Below are 14,675 nucleotides of genomic sequence, written 5' to 3' on the forward strand. Positions count from 1 at the left end.
AATGACACTTTATCTTTCAGTTTGTTTGAATTTACCTGTTTAAGTCAAGTCGTGTCTACCATTGCATTGGTTTGCAATGTTACTATACTTTGCAATGTGAAGTAAAAAAAAAAAAAAAAAAAAAAAAAATCAACAAAAAACACAAACAAACAAAGCCAAAGCAAAATCTTGGACTGCTTGCAAGTATAGATACACAAAATGAACAAAATCTATGTGCACATCCCTTGTTTATTTACAGTGAATGAAATGTACATGTAATATTTCTTGTGCAACTTTGGTTAGCTTGTCAGTTTGCTCTTGAATATAACTGATTAAAGCAGCGTGGCATGCAAGGGTACTGTATTAAAAACATACAAAGATGGGGTGTTAATTTTGCTTCCTTGCTTATAAAAGGTCCTTAAATCCCGCCTGGGGAAAAAAAAAAAATCAGTTGTACATTCAATCTCAATCCAGTTTCATTATGTTTTAGCAGAAAAAGATTGATACACTGTTCTGAAATAAATATAAATGTATTCAAACATGAAGATTTCTTCCACATAAATCAGCAGCTAACTATACCCAACTCCCTTTAAAAATGGGAAAAGGAATGATTGTAATCATGAATATATAAACTTATGAATGAAGTTATTTATTTCCTGACTCCAAATCATATACTTAGTAAAATGCATTGATTAGACAACTCTAAAACCTTTCTGTCTTACGTGTCAGCACTAGCTTAAGTGTGTAAGTTAAGTAATACATGTATATCAAAATTAATGCCAATTATATAGTTACATCACTTTGCTATTTACATCACCTGTCATAAATATGAACATGTCAAAAAAAAAAATTCCAACTTGTCACTGCAACATCCCAGACCCCTTCACAATCATTTACTGTGTACAAGCAAATTAAAAATACATTGTACACTCAAATTCCTGTGGATTTTATGATAAAGCTGATTATTTAACAACCAATATCCCACCAAATCTCAATGGCAAAGCAATGACAATGCAACTTTTCTTCTCCAAACTACCCACGTTTCCTTTGTATATAAATACAAAATGTTATGTCCCTCAACTGGCCAAATATTCTACAAAGTTTTCAAGAGAAAAATAAAGGTTATGCTCAGAATTAAACAGTTCCAGAAATGATGGAAGACAGATATTGGAAACTTCACAACAGCACTTCTCACAGCTACTGGCAGACAAAGCTAGCTCATTGGATTAGACATACATTTGAAAATATCAAACTTCCTTTACCTTTCTTCAATATATAAATGGACCTAAATACATGTGACTTTACACACTGAGAACAAATTTAAGGTTCCAGTAGATGAACCTCTGATGTGTTGCCTTAATACTGGTGCTGATTCATATACACGAGTGTATTAGGATAGGAACAGGTGAACTGTGATGGATGTAAATTGAAAAGATGAGGCAAGGCATACCCCTTACATGTAACAGTATTGGTAAAAACGCATCTTACATGCCTCATGTCATCAATCATACATGGGTTGGACACTTTTACAATTAAACATTGTTGTGTTGAATGATGAGTTTCATAAGCATCCTGACCAGTATCAAACACGAGGAAATTTACCAATATACAACTGTACACATTTGTACATACATCCATTGTATTTGCAAAGAAACACTTGCACAAAAGTATTTAAATAAGTTAGAACCCCTGGACTCTGAAGAAAAACAAAACAAAAATGACATGCACACAAACGTATTGCATCCTGCATCACAAAAAACAAAAACTAACACAAAATCAAACCATCACTACTAAACCTCCATTTGTTGTGCAAGGACTCGATGCTCCCTGCATTGTTACCTAAATTGGCTTAAGATTTATCAGCTGACTCCAGCAAATCTTTACCTTTGTCGTTGTCTTTTTCAGATGTCAAGTGAGGTCACTACCCTCCACTAAAATTAGGCCATTAAAGGTCTGCATCATCCCTGTCCACAGCAACTTAAACAAGCAAATATGTAATTGTCCTAGTACCCATACACTGTACCTCTGTGTGTGTATGTATGTGTGTGTGGATGTATATGTATAATAATTATATACAAACATATATATGTACACAATATGTTTCGTGTGCAGATATGAAAGCGTCATGATCTGGTTACAGAGATTTAGTCCCCCGTGCTAAATGATGTAAAAAATTAAATCTGCTAAAATGGAGTTTCAAGCTCATTCAGTGCGACAAATGTCTAACTACAGGTACCTTTACGTGAACCAGCAAATACCATCGGTGATGGATACACAAATCCTTCCGAAAAGACTATCGATGCATCTGCATACACTATATCTTCGTGATGTCTCATATGTACACATATCTCATTATAAATACAGTATATACGAGGTTACAGTATTTACAGTTTCAAACATTCTTCGTCAAACATATTCAAAATTAATTCTGAATCACCCATTAACAACAGTATTGTAATAATATCTTGATTAATAAACTTGTGATGGTGTCAAACTTTTGATTACAGACAAGCTTTTAGTCTTGTGGCTTTATGCAGCAAAAAGAGAAAAAAAATATAAAGGAATGGTGGATTGCAATAATATCTTGAGAAATGGATATGATGTAGTGTCAAACCTACTCTGAGAGGAAAGTTTTTGGTCTCCTGGCATTGGAGTTTAAAAAGAAAATGGAGGTGTGGAAAACAAAGAAATTGCAAACATCCTCTACATATTATATACATTTTCTCATCGCTTCATGCTGCGAGTCTTCCTCCCGGACGTCGAGCCAAACTTGATGCCGCACTTCGTCCGCCTCAACTCGTCCTCTGAGGATGAGGAAGCTGAGGGGAGGCGAGCGGATGCTCTTGCCGAGGTGCGGCTGAACTTGCCCCTCGGGGTGTTGTCGTAGGACTCCTGCAGAGGGCGCTTCATCGAACTGAGGAAGAAGAGATCGAAGGGGGTGGATTATCAAACACCTATCATCAAGGAGTCACATTTTTTTCCAAACAGGGATTGACTTGACAGCGAGATATTGGTTTAGGTAAACGTATTATACCGTGCTAATGACATCTATGTGTCTATTTACATTTCTTCCCCATGCAATTAGTGCTGACACAAGCGACAAATCAACAAGTTTCCTATTAAAGCGGAGGATAGAATGGTGCGGTAAATGGAAATATCATAGAACCGCAATTCTCAATCTTGTTCAAATCTATAAAAGGAAAAATGTACACATCTCTATGTGTATCTAAATCTCTTTATTTATCTATATACATAGAATTATATATCACTAATTGACATTAAACTGTTATGTGATTGTAAACTTTGACAGCAGTAAGGAAGGAATCCTCAGACAGACATCCCGTTTCTCACCTCCTTGTTGCCCTGCGTGGGGTCACGTTGGGAGTCCTGCACTCCTGGCTGGGGGTCCTCTTCACCATGGTGACGGGAGGCGGTGGAGGACCCATGTCTCTCTGGTTCCGGGCCACCGCGTCCACCCCCGTGCAGCTCACGCTGTCCCCTACAGTACTGCTGCTGGTGTCCAGGGCGGAGGTGTTCTCCCGCGGGCCAGAGGCGCAGTTGCCCTGGAGACACATCAGCTCCACGTTACGGTCTCCAAGGGACGCGATGTACACCGCTCCAGGTGTGATCGCCGGGCCAACAAAGCGTGGATTGGCCATGTCCATGAAGGTGCGGTTTGCAGGACTGGCAAAAAAAGAAAAAAAACAAATCAACATAGTGAATTCCCGTACACACAGTCATTGGATGAGATATTTCCCAGCCTTACAGAATATCCTGAATGCATTCTATATTTTTTTGATAGCATTCATGGACACATCATGTTTGATAGATGTGAACACATTAGTAATACACTTTATACAGTACAAATTTCTTTCATTAAAGCTTTGGCCACTGCTGACATGTAGCCTAGTTTGGTTGGAGATGTAACATGTGCTTCAAGTAAAAATGTGTCTCCCATTATTTTGTATACATTTTACATGGGCGTGGTGGGCATGAAATAGGCATCGGGGGGGGGGGGGGGGGGGGGGGACCAAAACTGTTGGTTCCTGCTTACCCGTTTCTGAAATTACAAAGTGAAAATGTACATTTTCTGAAATATGTCTGGACAGCATACATACCTCTCAGTGTCCCCATTCTGCTTGATCTCACAGACCTCCACAGAGTTGAAGTGGGCCATATAGAGGTATGGCTGGCGGTAGGTGAAAGCTAGAGGGAGCCTCGACCACTTCATGTCATCCGGCCGAGATCGTCTGCCCTTGGAGTCCACAAAAATACCAAATTCTGAAAAACAAAAACAAAAAAAAAAAATCAACAAATCAACAAACAGAATCACAGTCATGGTTACAGCAAGTGATAACAGACAGAACAGGAATTCCAGTGTATTCACACAGCTTGATATAAAAAGAGATTAGAAAACAATTCACTTGACTACAACTGACTATTTCAAGGCACGTTGTCAAGGGTATTGTCACTTCTGCTAATGCACTTAAATCTGTGTATTACAAAACCTCCAAGAGCATTAACCTTCTCATGACCACCAGGCTAAAATCCTGTCACCACTGTACATAGGCATGTTGCCCCTGAGACTCAAAGAGTTAAATGAATGTGTAGGCTACATTTTCAGACTCTCACATGATTCTTCCACAAAAGATCAGTCTGGCCAACAATATATTTAATACAGAGGGTACTAAGTGCATCATTCCGAATCAAATTCACTGAGTTGTGCATTATGGTAGATGAGCTACAAGGTAGGTCAGGCATTTGAACATGATAGATGGATGCTATTACCATGGAAACAGAGGAGGAACTCTTCAGGTTCGCCGTCAGGAGCAACTTGTATGGCCGAGATGGGGAAGCTGTCCAGCTGACTGGCTCCGTATACAGCAAAGGCCAAAGAGGTGTCCGTTGACTCCAGGAACTCTGTAAAACAGAACACCAAATCCACTTATCAGTATCATCAGTTACAATCAGAGACAGAAGGTATATCTGACACAAACTAAATTCCACGACAATGCACTGAAATAAACAAAAGTGTCACTAAAACTTTCATCTGCACTCAAAATCAGGCATGAGCCCAATTTGCCACAGTTGTAGTGGGCTGGCAGTAAAGGTATACACAAATATGCTGATTTAATTTGAAAGATGACTTGAACGAGTCACAGATCCTGAGTTATAGCAGAATCAACGTCTGAACAGCGAGATAATATCATGTTCTTACCGTCGATCTTGAAGTCGTTCAGTTCGATCTCGTAGAACCTGTCCGTCCCTGCCAGAATGCTCCTCTCTGTAAAGAGCAGACAGCTACAGGGTTCAGCCGTCTGGATTTCCTGGATGTTGAGAGGTATCAAAGAGATTTGGTATCCAGAGCAACAGGATACTACGCAAAGAGTTATTTCCCATAGGAAAATGTGTGACATTTGACCTGAGCTACATGGTATTACAAAATACATTTCTTCCACTTACCCAAATAGGAATTTGGGGCACTGGGCCCCATACTGTTAGCAGGTAAGTGGCCATTTATTGTATCTGCCCAACATGGCCCTGGGGCAGGCAGACAGTTGGGTTGGTATAGTTTTGTGTATGAGTTGTTTTAACTAATGTATAACCCTCTCTTCAGTCTAGAATTCGGTGGATTTGACACATATAAACAGGTCTGCCAAATCCAGCTGAAGATTATTTACTCCAGCTGAGAGTTTATGACATGGATTTAAATGAGTGAGGCAAACAATCAGTCCATACATGACTATGTTTGTAAGAATGTGTATGTGTATGTGGCCCGCCTAACATGTTCCATCTATCACACCTTGTTGCCATACCCCCATACATCCTACATCAAACCCCAGCCTCTTTCCTATCTCACCCTTCACAGAGAGAGAGAGAAAGGAAAACAAAGGAACAAGTTTTCACTTCAACAGATCTTTGTAGCGCAAATTCTAAGTGTGCAAATTGCTGTAGCACTCACTTTCCTGACACAGAACTTTGAGAGTCCCTCGCTGTACTTGAGGATGCTGATTTTGGTCGGCATGGCAGCACACAGGTAAAAAGAGCCATCAACCTTGCCAGCAGCAAACAGATGACACGACTGGAAAGAGAACGGATAGAAAAATTATCTCTTCATAATCCTGAACTTCATATTCCTCCCTTTTTGTTTTCTGGCATATTCACATTTTGTTCTAATGAAGAAGGGGCAATATTTATCAAACATATATGACATGAAATGCATATGGGTATTTTCACAGTAAGAGGGTACACTTCAGGGATGTTGCTTTATTTTTAGTTTCCAATGAGCAATACCCCCCCCCCCCAAAAAAAAAAAAAAAACAACAACAACAACAACAAAACAATAAGATCTTTTAAAACAATTTAATATGAGATAACTTTGCCCAAAAATAGCTTCAAAGAAGCAATATGTTTTCAGAAAATTAGAAATTTGGGGGTAATGTATGTAACGCTAGACAGACATTCATGTACTGACAAAAAAAAAAGGCCTCATGGTGAATGCTCATACCATATCTAGACTTAGTGAGTGATGTATGCAACATGGGCAGACAAAAATGCAACAGTTTTGTCCGTTGATTCAACCCCCCTCCCCCTTTTCCCCCACCCTGGACACAGAACAGGCAAAAGAAAAAAGGGTTAACATTTTGATGGCTCAATCTCAGAATTGCAGAGCTATGTGGTGATGTTCTGATACTCTAGTCTTGAGAAGGTATGGATCAGTCTGGATAGATACTGGTGGTACCCAGAGTGGGATGCCTTACCTCAATACCCTGGATGTCAGTACAGTCGATGTCCACCTCTGAGACAGTGGCCTGGCTGCTCATCGTTCTCAGGTGCCGCAGGTCCACGATGCTCAACTTACGCTCCGGACCTACGGGGTGTCAGTGAAGACAGAGATATTGAAACGTTAGTCCTAGCTGAAACCTTCTCCAGGACAATTTCTTTCCATGGACTCACAGATTGATAAGCCCTCTGAGGCCTGGGGCCATTGATATTTTATGCAAACAGGTTACTGATGGCAACAAAAATGTAAATTCCATTATCAGTCTGTGTGCTTTTTAATCCACTGAGGATGGGCTGATGTTGCTTCAACACGCATTTCCCATAGACACTTTTTTGAGTATACTCGGGACTCATCCTCAATGGGTGTAACAAGCTAAACAGATCCACTACCCCAACCCCTCTTCCCAAGAAATAAAAAATAGGTAAACAAACAGAACAAAATAAAAAAGTCGCTCACTTTAAGAAGGAAAAAAAAAAGTGCTATATGATAAGTAAAATGTCAATTTCCAGTAAAACAACATTGAAACGTAATAGAATATCGGTATTGCAGCAAATTTGTTTCCTTGTAAAGATCACCTGTGATCATAACAGTGAGACTGAGCTGGGTGATGGTCTGCATCTGGAAGACGCTGCTCACCCCTCCCAGCTGGGAGAGTGGTTTCTGCCGGTCCATCAGCAGCATGGTGTACAGGCCCTCCTCGGCTCCAATCAGCAGAATCTATTTCAGAAAAAGGGGTGACTGGAGTCAGTACTAAGCAATGAATAAAGTTTGATGCTAATTATTAGCAAAAAAGTGTGTAATTGATTTCAATGCAAGGTCAAGTTTTGAAATGATTAACTGAATATATTCTATCATTGTGCATTATGTTATTGGAGATAAATGTAATACATACTCTCTGTCACAGGAAAAAGCATTTTAGTTCACATTAGGCAGACACAGTAAACCCTAGATAATACCATACCGATACTGTCTTACACTTGCCTTTTTATCCTTTATTTCATCCCAAGCCAGAAGCAGACAGGCAAGCAGGCGTGCAGACAGTGAGATGAGCAATCAAACAAACAAACAAACAACAGACAAACAAATATGCAGGCAAACTTATTAGTAGTTGTGAGGGTGAGCTGTCAAAATCATATAAAATATCACAAGCTCTTTAATCAAGACATCAGTTTTGTCAAAGTTGGGAACATTTACTGTATACGCCATATATTTCGCGAGTCTAAATTTTCGTGAATCGGGAATTCGTGATGATTTCGCGAGTGGTTAAATTCGCGATCGTGGAATCATGTACTGAACGAAGAAAAGTACACGCGTACGTCACATCCACATCGGGATCAGAGTCAATATTTTCGCGTGTCTTTAATTTCGCAAAATGACACCTGACTCGCGAAACTCGCGAAAATAAAAACCTCACGAAACGTTCGGCATATACAGTATTTGCTTCCAATCATTTGGCATCTGTACCATACTTTATAAACTTCTGTCTGACACTGAATGTAACACTTGGCCATTCTTGCAAATATGGTGTAAAGCCATGCAAGGATGAGTTAGTACTACACTTGTAAAATCATTATATGAGCACACTCTAACATAAATTAGAAAATGTAATGACACAGCAATTAACCACTGCACAGTCAACCGGTGAAATTCAAATAAACAGAAGAACATTTCTCATTTAGATTTTGATGTATATGTATTGAAAGGGAAAAAGCATACACTGTGCATTATTCTGTTTTTATTTCAATTGTGTTACACAAAGCCTAACTCAAACAAAGTTTAAAGATAATTCAGTGCAACATAAAGTGCATGCAGTGAAAGAAAATAAGCCTGGAAGCAAACATAATTACAACAGACTGGTTTGATGTTGTACCCTGTGATTCATTTTGAAAATTAATGGTGTTATTAGTTCTAATAGATAATCTACTGCAGTGTGCAGTTTTCCTCAATTGTGTGGAAAAGCACTGTGTTAGGGAATTCTACCACTCTCGAACATTTCACAGTACATGAATGACAGAATCACATGTTGGATAAACATAACAAGATTCAAAGAATCAAATAAAGCAGTGATGAAATCAACAGCAAAGCACCTACCATAGAGCTTAAATGCAAACTATTTCAAGTAAAGAGAGAAAATCAATATTTCAAACAAACAAAAGTGCAAGTAATATCACACGAATATATGCATGTGTTTGAAATAATAACTGTTGTATCAAAACAAGAGTGCTGAGACTAGAATACTAAGTGATCACTAATAAATGGGTCAATATGGCTGACAAAAGTGCATAATGGAACGGAGCTATATAACACTTAGTGGTTATGTTAATAGTGCTGTTTTGCTTTTGTTTTTTAATGTTTTTTACTCACTCCATCATTAATGAGGAGGGTACAGTTGATGTCCAGTCGGTCGGTCTGGTTAAGCTTCAGCAGGGTGTTGCCGATCAGCCGCGCTCGGTCCCGCATGGAGCCGTCGGGCCCGGCATTGCGCCCTCTGATGGTGGCGACTTCCACCCCAACCTGTCCAATCAGGGCAAGAGTGTGGTGAAACCTCAATCATTAGTCCCACACACTGCTATGACTACAGGTCATACAGTTACAACACAGCACACTTCCAACCCTCTTTATTGCTGGAGATCACATAGCTATATTCAAGATCTATTTATTACAGTTTTTCTTCACAATTCTTCATTTCTTTTCTCTCAATGTTGCTGCAAAAGGAAACATCACAAAAACAGCTTGCAAGATTTTAGCTGAAGTCAATCAAATTCATCCTGGGATATATCACAGAATACCTCATCATGAAAAGAGTGCACGGAAATCAATCACACACGCCTATTTTTTTCTCTAGAAAAGCTAAAATATTTTCTTGCATAGCAAACAAACAAATAAATTTTAATAAAGGGAGGTTGGAAGCACAAAAGGAGAAACAAAAACTTTGTTGTTTGTGGGGTAGGTCAGTCTCAACTATGTAGAACCTTGAATGTGACTATTGTGTTGTGTAACTTTGAGGTTTGCTGTTGAATGTGAAAAATTTCATGAGTATAATTATAGGGGCAGCTCTATCATTATGACAGCTATAGCTGGATTTACACCCACCATCCACTGCTGTTTGTCCTGGAAGCTGGGGGCCATGAGGTACAGGGTCTTGGTGTCTGGCCAGCAGGTGGTGATTGGCCTGGACTCCACTCTGAAAACGAAGGGCAGATCGCTGGACGCCGTGCGGGGCAGCTCAGCCGACGACACACCGGCATGGACGGTCACCACACCATCAGTAGGACAGAGGTCGTACTCTAAGATGGGTGCACCGGAACCTAGCGGTCGACATGGACAACGGCAAATCAAACATGACGATCAGTCTTGCCAAAGCACCTTTAAAACTAGTACAAGTGTACAATGCCGAATGAGAAACTCGGATTACACATGTATCTATAAAGGGTCATCCTTTATCCTCACTGAGAATTACACAGAATATTGAGAATTTAAGCACTATCTGTGATCTTTGCTACAGCTGCACATATATGAGAAATTCTAAATTAATCCTATCCAGATGCTTCCGAGCTGAAATTTGCACAACTGTTGCGAGAGACAAAACATCAAGTGAGGAAACTAGTAGAAAACATTGGTGGCAAGAAATTAGAGACGAAAAACATGCATACGTACAGACAGACAAGGTCCTAGAGTCACTAAGTGCTAGAGGAACAAGCAATAAAATAGAGACTAACCTGAAGAATTCTCTTTGTCATACAGACAAAGCTTTGTTCCCTCCAGACACACCCATTTCTTCTCCCATCCCTGCTTGTTGCTCCTGGAGAGAAAGTGGAAAGAATTTAACCCCCATGACAGTCATATGACACGTCGTTTGTGTCAGTTGATCACATGAGTTATTTTCCTGTACCAATAGGAAAGACTGGGAAACTGTTTATGACATTAAAACAAGATGCAACGCAACAACTTGGGAATGCTTGATTGATGCAATAAAAGGCAGATGACATATGAGATAATTATAATGGTCTGTTGTAAAAAGGCATACATGCATAACATATGGCATGTACTGAGCATATCGGCCAGTGACTATCAAACAGAATGTGCAACTACAGCTGGCAATCCTCACAGCAATGTGTATAGTGTACTCTATGCACCCCACCATAAGGCGCCATGACTGGTCTTTAAAAAAATAATCCAAAGCCTCTGCTCTCTGCTATTTGCACTCAGCAGTAGTGGCATACACAGTCTATGCATGAGCAGGACTACAATTGGAATAATTAATACCTCCAGCACCTTCTGAGGTGGGGGCAATGTGAACACACAAGGCAGTCAATTTACAGTATGATACACTATTTCTTGATATTAAATGGGTTAGTCAAATACCGATTAGTGATTGGCTAAACACAGTCATGTGATGGAGGCACATTGGTTATGTTCGCCCATGGGCAGAACATTTTTGTAATGTTCTCCCATGGGAAAACATTTTCACGTAACAAATGACAAATGATACCAAACGATTGAATGATCATATTTTTCACGCAATCAATAGGATGAATTTATAACCTCCCTCAATAGCATTTCAAACCCTTCGGATGGAACATTCGGTATGTTCCCTCCCTCGCCAGTCATCATCTTTATAATGTTATGTTGAATTGACCTACAGTACACTCTTTCGTCACAGAACTGTGTCAAACATTGTCTTGAACCAGAAAATGTCTTAATATCACATAGTGATATGTGATATCTGCATAATACCGCAGGCAGTCGAAAGTTTCACTGTAATATCAACACGACAATAATGTCACCATGTAGCCCCAGCATTTGAAAATGTTGCTCCCCAGGCTAAAAGGGGATGAGATTGCAGAGCTCTGAATCCTCCTTTGCGAGACAATGAGTTTTCAGAAAATTCAACCACAAGAAAAAAATCTCTCTTACCTTGGCGTCTTCATCCAGCCCTGAATCTGGCAGCAGCTGAGATTGGTGTTCCCTGACACGACAGATCCCTGGCTGAACGATGAGGAGGAGGATGAGACCGTCGACGAGGCAGTCGATGAGGCAGAGGACACGGACCTGGGCGTGGTGGCGGGCGAACCATCCATGACCTGCTTGAAGTGGCGCATGAACTGGAAGGGCAGGCCACAGGTGTGGGGCAGGCAGTGGGCACACTTCGGGTGGCAGATGAGGTGGCACTCTGTTGGAGGTGAAAAACAAATTAAGATGGAAAGAAATTTAAATGAGTAGTCTGCTCTCAAACTCTCATTCATTACCTGTACACAAAAATCAATGATATTAATGACATCACATCCTTTTAACTATAGCAGCACAAGTTTGTAAAAGAATAATCTTAGAAAAGTGTGTGGCAAGTTAATCAAAATGTGACTACAATTTTCATTTGTATGAGCTTTTGTGATTATTTAATGCACACAACATGCTGGCAGTTATGCTAACAATGCAGGGTGTGTCTTTCTAGATGCAACAGGGATATTTCATGGGATATGCCATGATTATTTAGTTGCAATATGACAACTCCACAATTGTGCTGATGAGGACAAATCTGAAGAATCTTCCTGGTTATGGTAAGAGCTTTGAGCAAGTCAACCTTATGGTCAAGCTAAAGCTCCTCTGTTGCTTCTGCTCTAAAACCTATATTACCAGCTGAGTGCAGACCAAGATGATTTTGTCAGTAAAACTGTAAAATAAACTGTAGAAATGTATTTTATTCTGGTGGAAAGAGGTACCCATAAGAAAACCGGTATTGGGATGTGATCTACAAGGTGAGGAAGGGAATGCATATTTGGGTCACTGTGCTGTGCACTGTATGGTTTGTATTACCCTGACATTTGGCCACCTGCCGGCCAAAGTGGATGTTGTCCGCGCAGGCCGCGCACTTGGTGCCCCTCATGCTCAGGCCGACGGTGAAGCGGTGCGGGATGTTGTGCTTCATGCGCTCCTTCAGCCTCTTCATCGTGCCCTTGCCCGTGTTGGTCAGCGCCTTGGTCCGCTTGTCGCCGGGCGTCGGCAGGATGAGGCTGGACGGGCTGGCCCCCCGGTTGCCGGGTGACTGGACGATGGCCGAGATGAGGTTGGCGGCCTGGGTGAAGCCCGGGGTGGAGGGCAGGTCAGGGAGGGAGAGCTCGGAGCCAAAATCTGAACTGGTGGTGGTAGCTGCAGCAATAATCATAACAAAGGCAGTTTTGATAGTGTGACTTAGCCAACAGTGATGACTGCACACTGCATTAATTGATTTTTAAGAAGCCCAATTTATAAAGACTAATGCCTGACTGACTTAATATCAAGTCACAATTAAGGTACTTAACATTCAGTGTTGCTATCAGCCAACCTCTGTGTAGAATAGGATCTTGCTGAAGTTCAAATAGTACCCTACAAATCAGCATGATTACAAGTGTATATCTACAGCGCTCGTGTGTTTGGAGTGAATATTCAGATTTTACAGCAATTGCAAACTACGAAGAATTATATCACATCAAACAGTGAATAAGAAATACGACTTCATGAATTTGGCTTAAGCTTCTGGTTGATTTTATGAAGACACTAAGTGAGTCACCATGGGATCTACGGTTTTACTGCCCTCTCAAGAGCAATGAGGAATCAGTGCCTTGTCTAGGGGAAAGCTTTTGCGGCCATAAGACTAGAACCAGGGGTCTTAAAACTGAATGAAGCTTGTGGTCTTATCCAGGATTCCTCCTCAAACTGTTTGAATTCAAACAGTTGGCATATATTTGCCTGCAGGGGATTTGATCTGTAAAGGGACCAATGAATTGAATGGAGTTTGTGGTCTATTCCACTGAGACATAATGCTTTATCACACCGTTTGAGATCAAACAGAAATATCAGAAAATCTCACTGTATGTACCTTTCAGCTTCGCTGCCTGCAGGTCCGACCTGGCCCTGTCCAGAGCCTTCTGCAGCTCCCAGGCACGGCTCCTTTCAGCATCAAGCTTCTGCTGCAGCTCCTTGATCTGACAAGTGAACAGGAAGTCAGAGGGACAAGACATATAAAGTCAGACAGACAGACAGACATACAAACATACATAGAAAACAGAGGAGGGTTAATAAAGACCAAAGAAATACAAATCAATGAGTCTGTCATTGACATACAGAGATCATACACAGATTGTAGATATATACAGATCAATGACATTCTAGTAGTATGTTTGTGGCAATGTAACAGGTATGATACATACAAGAAAGAAAGGTACATGGGTATATTCATGTCTGTGCAATCAAATTGTGTCATGGTCTACAAAGATGGGCAATGATGATAGAATGGCAAAAATTGGGAGAGAAAAAAAAAATCAGATGGGCAGGAATAGATCAAGACAAATGGTGCTAGGAGTAGAAAGACTGAGAAATTCATATATGGCAAAAGTCTGATATATGAAAGGAGATACAATGTTTCAATAGGATGTGACAACAGAAGAGACGACACTCGCAAAAGTGGCAAGAGGTCAGTCAGATAAAGACAAGAATGGCAAAGAGGGATATATGAGAGAGAGGAACTCAAGTAAGAGGTTATGAGAGAAGTATGTAAATAAGAATGTGTGAGTAGTGGAAAGGCAGTGAGGGAGTGGGAAAGGATAGAACAGAAGAAAGAATGTGAGATGAATAAAACACTCCCCTAAATGTATGTATTTTCCTGATCAGGATATAATCAGCTTATCTTTACCTGCATGGGGTAAGTGATGCCAGTAATGCCTGTACTCGCCACGCCGTATGCAGACTGCTGAGTCCGGCCGAAGAGACGACCCTTCTTCTTTTTGGGTGGGGCATCCACCTTGGCTTGGAGGAAGTCAATGAGTTTGGTCTGCTGGGCCACGGTACCTTCAAACTTCACCTTCTCATGATGATGTTGGATCTGTGAGGTGAGAACAGGAAAAATCCTGAATTCAATGTGACTTGAGGGACACTT

The 14,675-nt window shown here is 40.6% G+C and overlaps 1 protein-coding gene across 1 annotated transcript in view; it reads right to left on the bottom strand.

Annotated features, from left to right (window-relative positions):
- Positions 1–210: 210 nt before the first annotated feature.
- The window catches only part of LOC140227481 (citron Rho-interacting kinase-like), a 43,210-nt gene continuing 28,745 nt past the window's right edge, over positions 211–14,675 (bottom strand). The window contains exons 25-39 of the mRNA XM_072307883.1: positions 14,433–14,621; positions 13,620–13,725; positions 12,578–12,910; positions 11,681–11,936; positions 10,483–10,565; positions 9,857–10,071; positions 9,128–9,277; positions 7,339–7,480; positions 6,741–6,850; positions 5,942–6,061; positions 5,198–5,306; positions 4,768–4,899; positions 4,098–4,260; positions 3,331–3,663; positions 211–2,893 (exon numbers count right to left, since the gene is read on the bottom strand). Coding sequence (XP_072163984.1) covers positions 2,704–2,893; positions 3,331–3,663; positions 4,098–4,260; positions 4,768–4,899; positions 5,198–5,306; positions 5,942–6,061; positions 6,741–6,850; positions 7,339–7,480; positions 9,128–9,277; positions 9,857–10,071; positions 10,483–10,565; positions 11,681–11,936; positions 12,578–12,910; positions 13,620–13,725; positions 14,433–14,621 — 2,631 coding nt within the window. The 3' untranslated portion in view covers positions 211–2,703. The remainder of the gene's footprint in view (positions 2,894–3,330; positions 3,664–4,097; positions 4,261–4,767; positions 4,900–5,197; positions 5,307–5,941; positions 6,062–6,740; positions 6,851–7,338; positions 7,481–9,127; positions 9,278–9,856; positions 10,072–10,482; positions 10,566–11,680; positions 11,937–12,577; positions 12,911–13,619; positions 13,726–14,432; positions 14,622–14,675) is intronic.

The sequence above is a fragment of the Diadema setosum genome, chromosome 4, assembly GCF_964275005.1.
Source record: "Diadema setosum chromosome 4, eeDiaSeto1, whole genome shotgun sequence".
Classification (NCBI taxonomy): domain Eukaryota; kingdom Metazoa; phylum Echinodermata; class Echinoidea; order Diadematoida; family Diadematidae; genus Diadema; species Diadema setosum.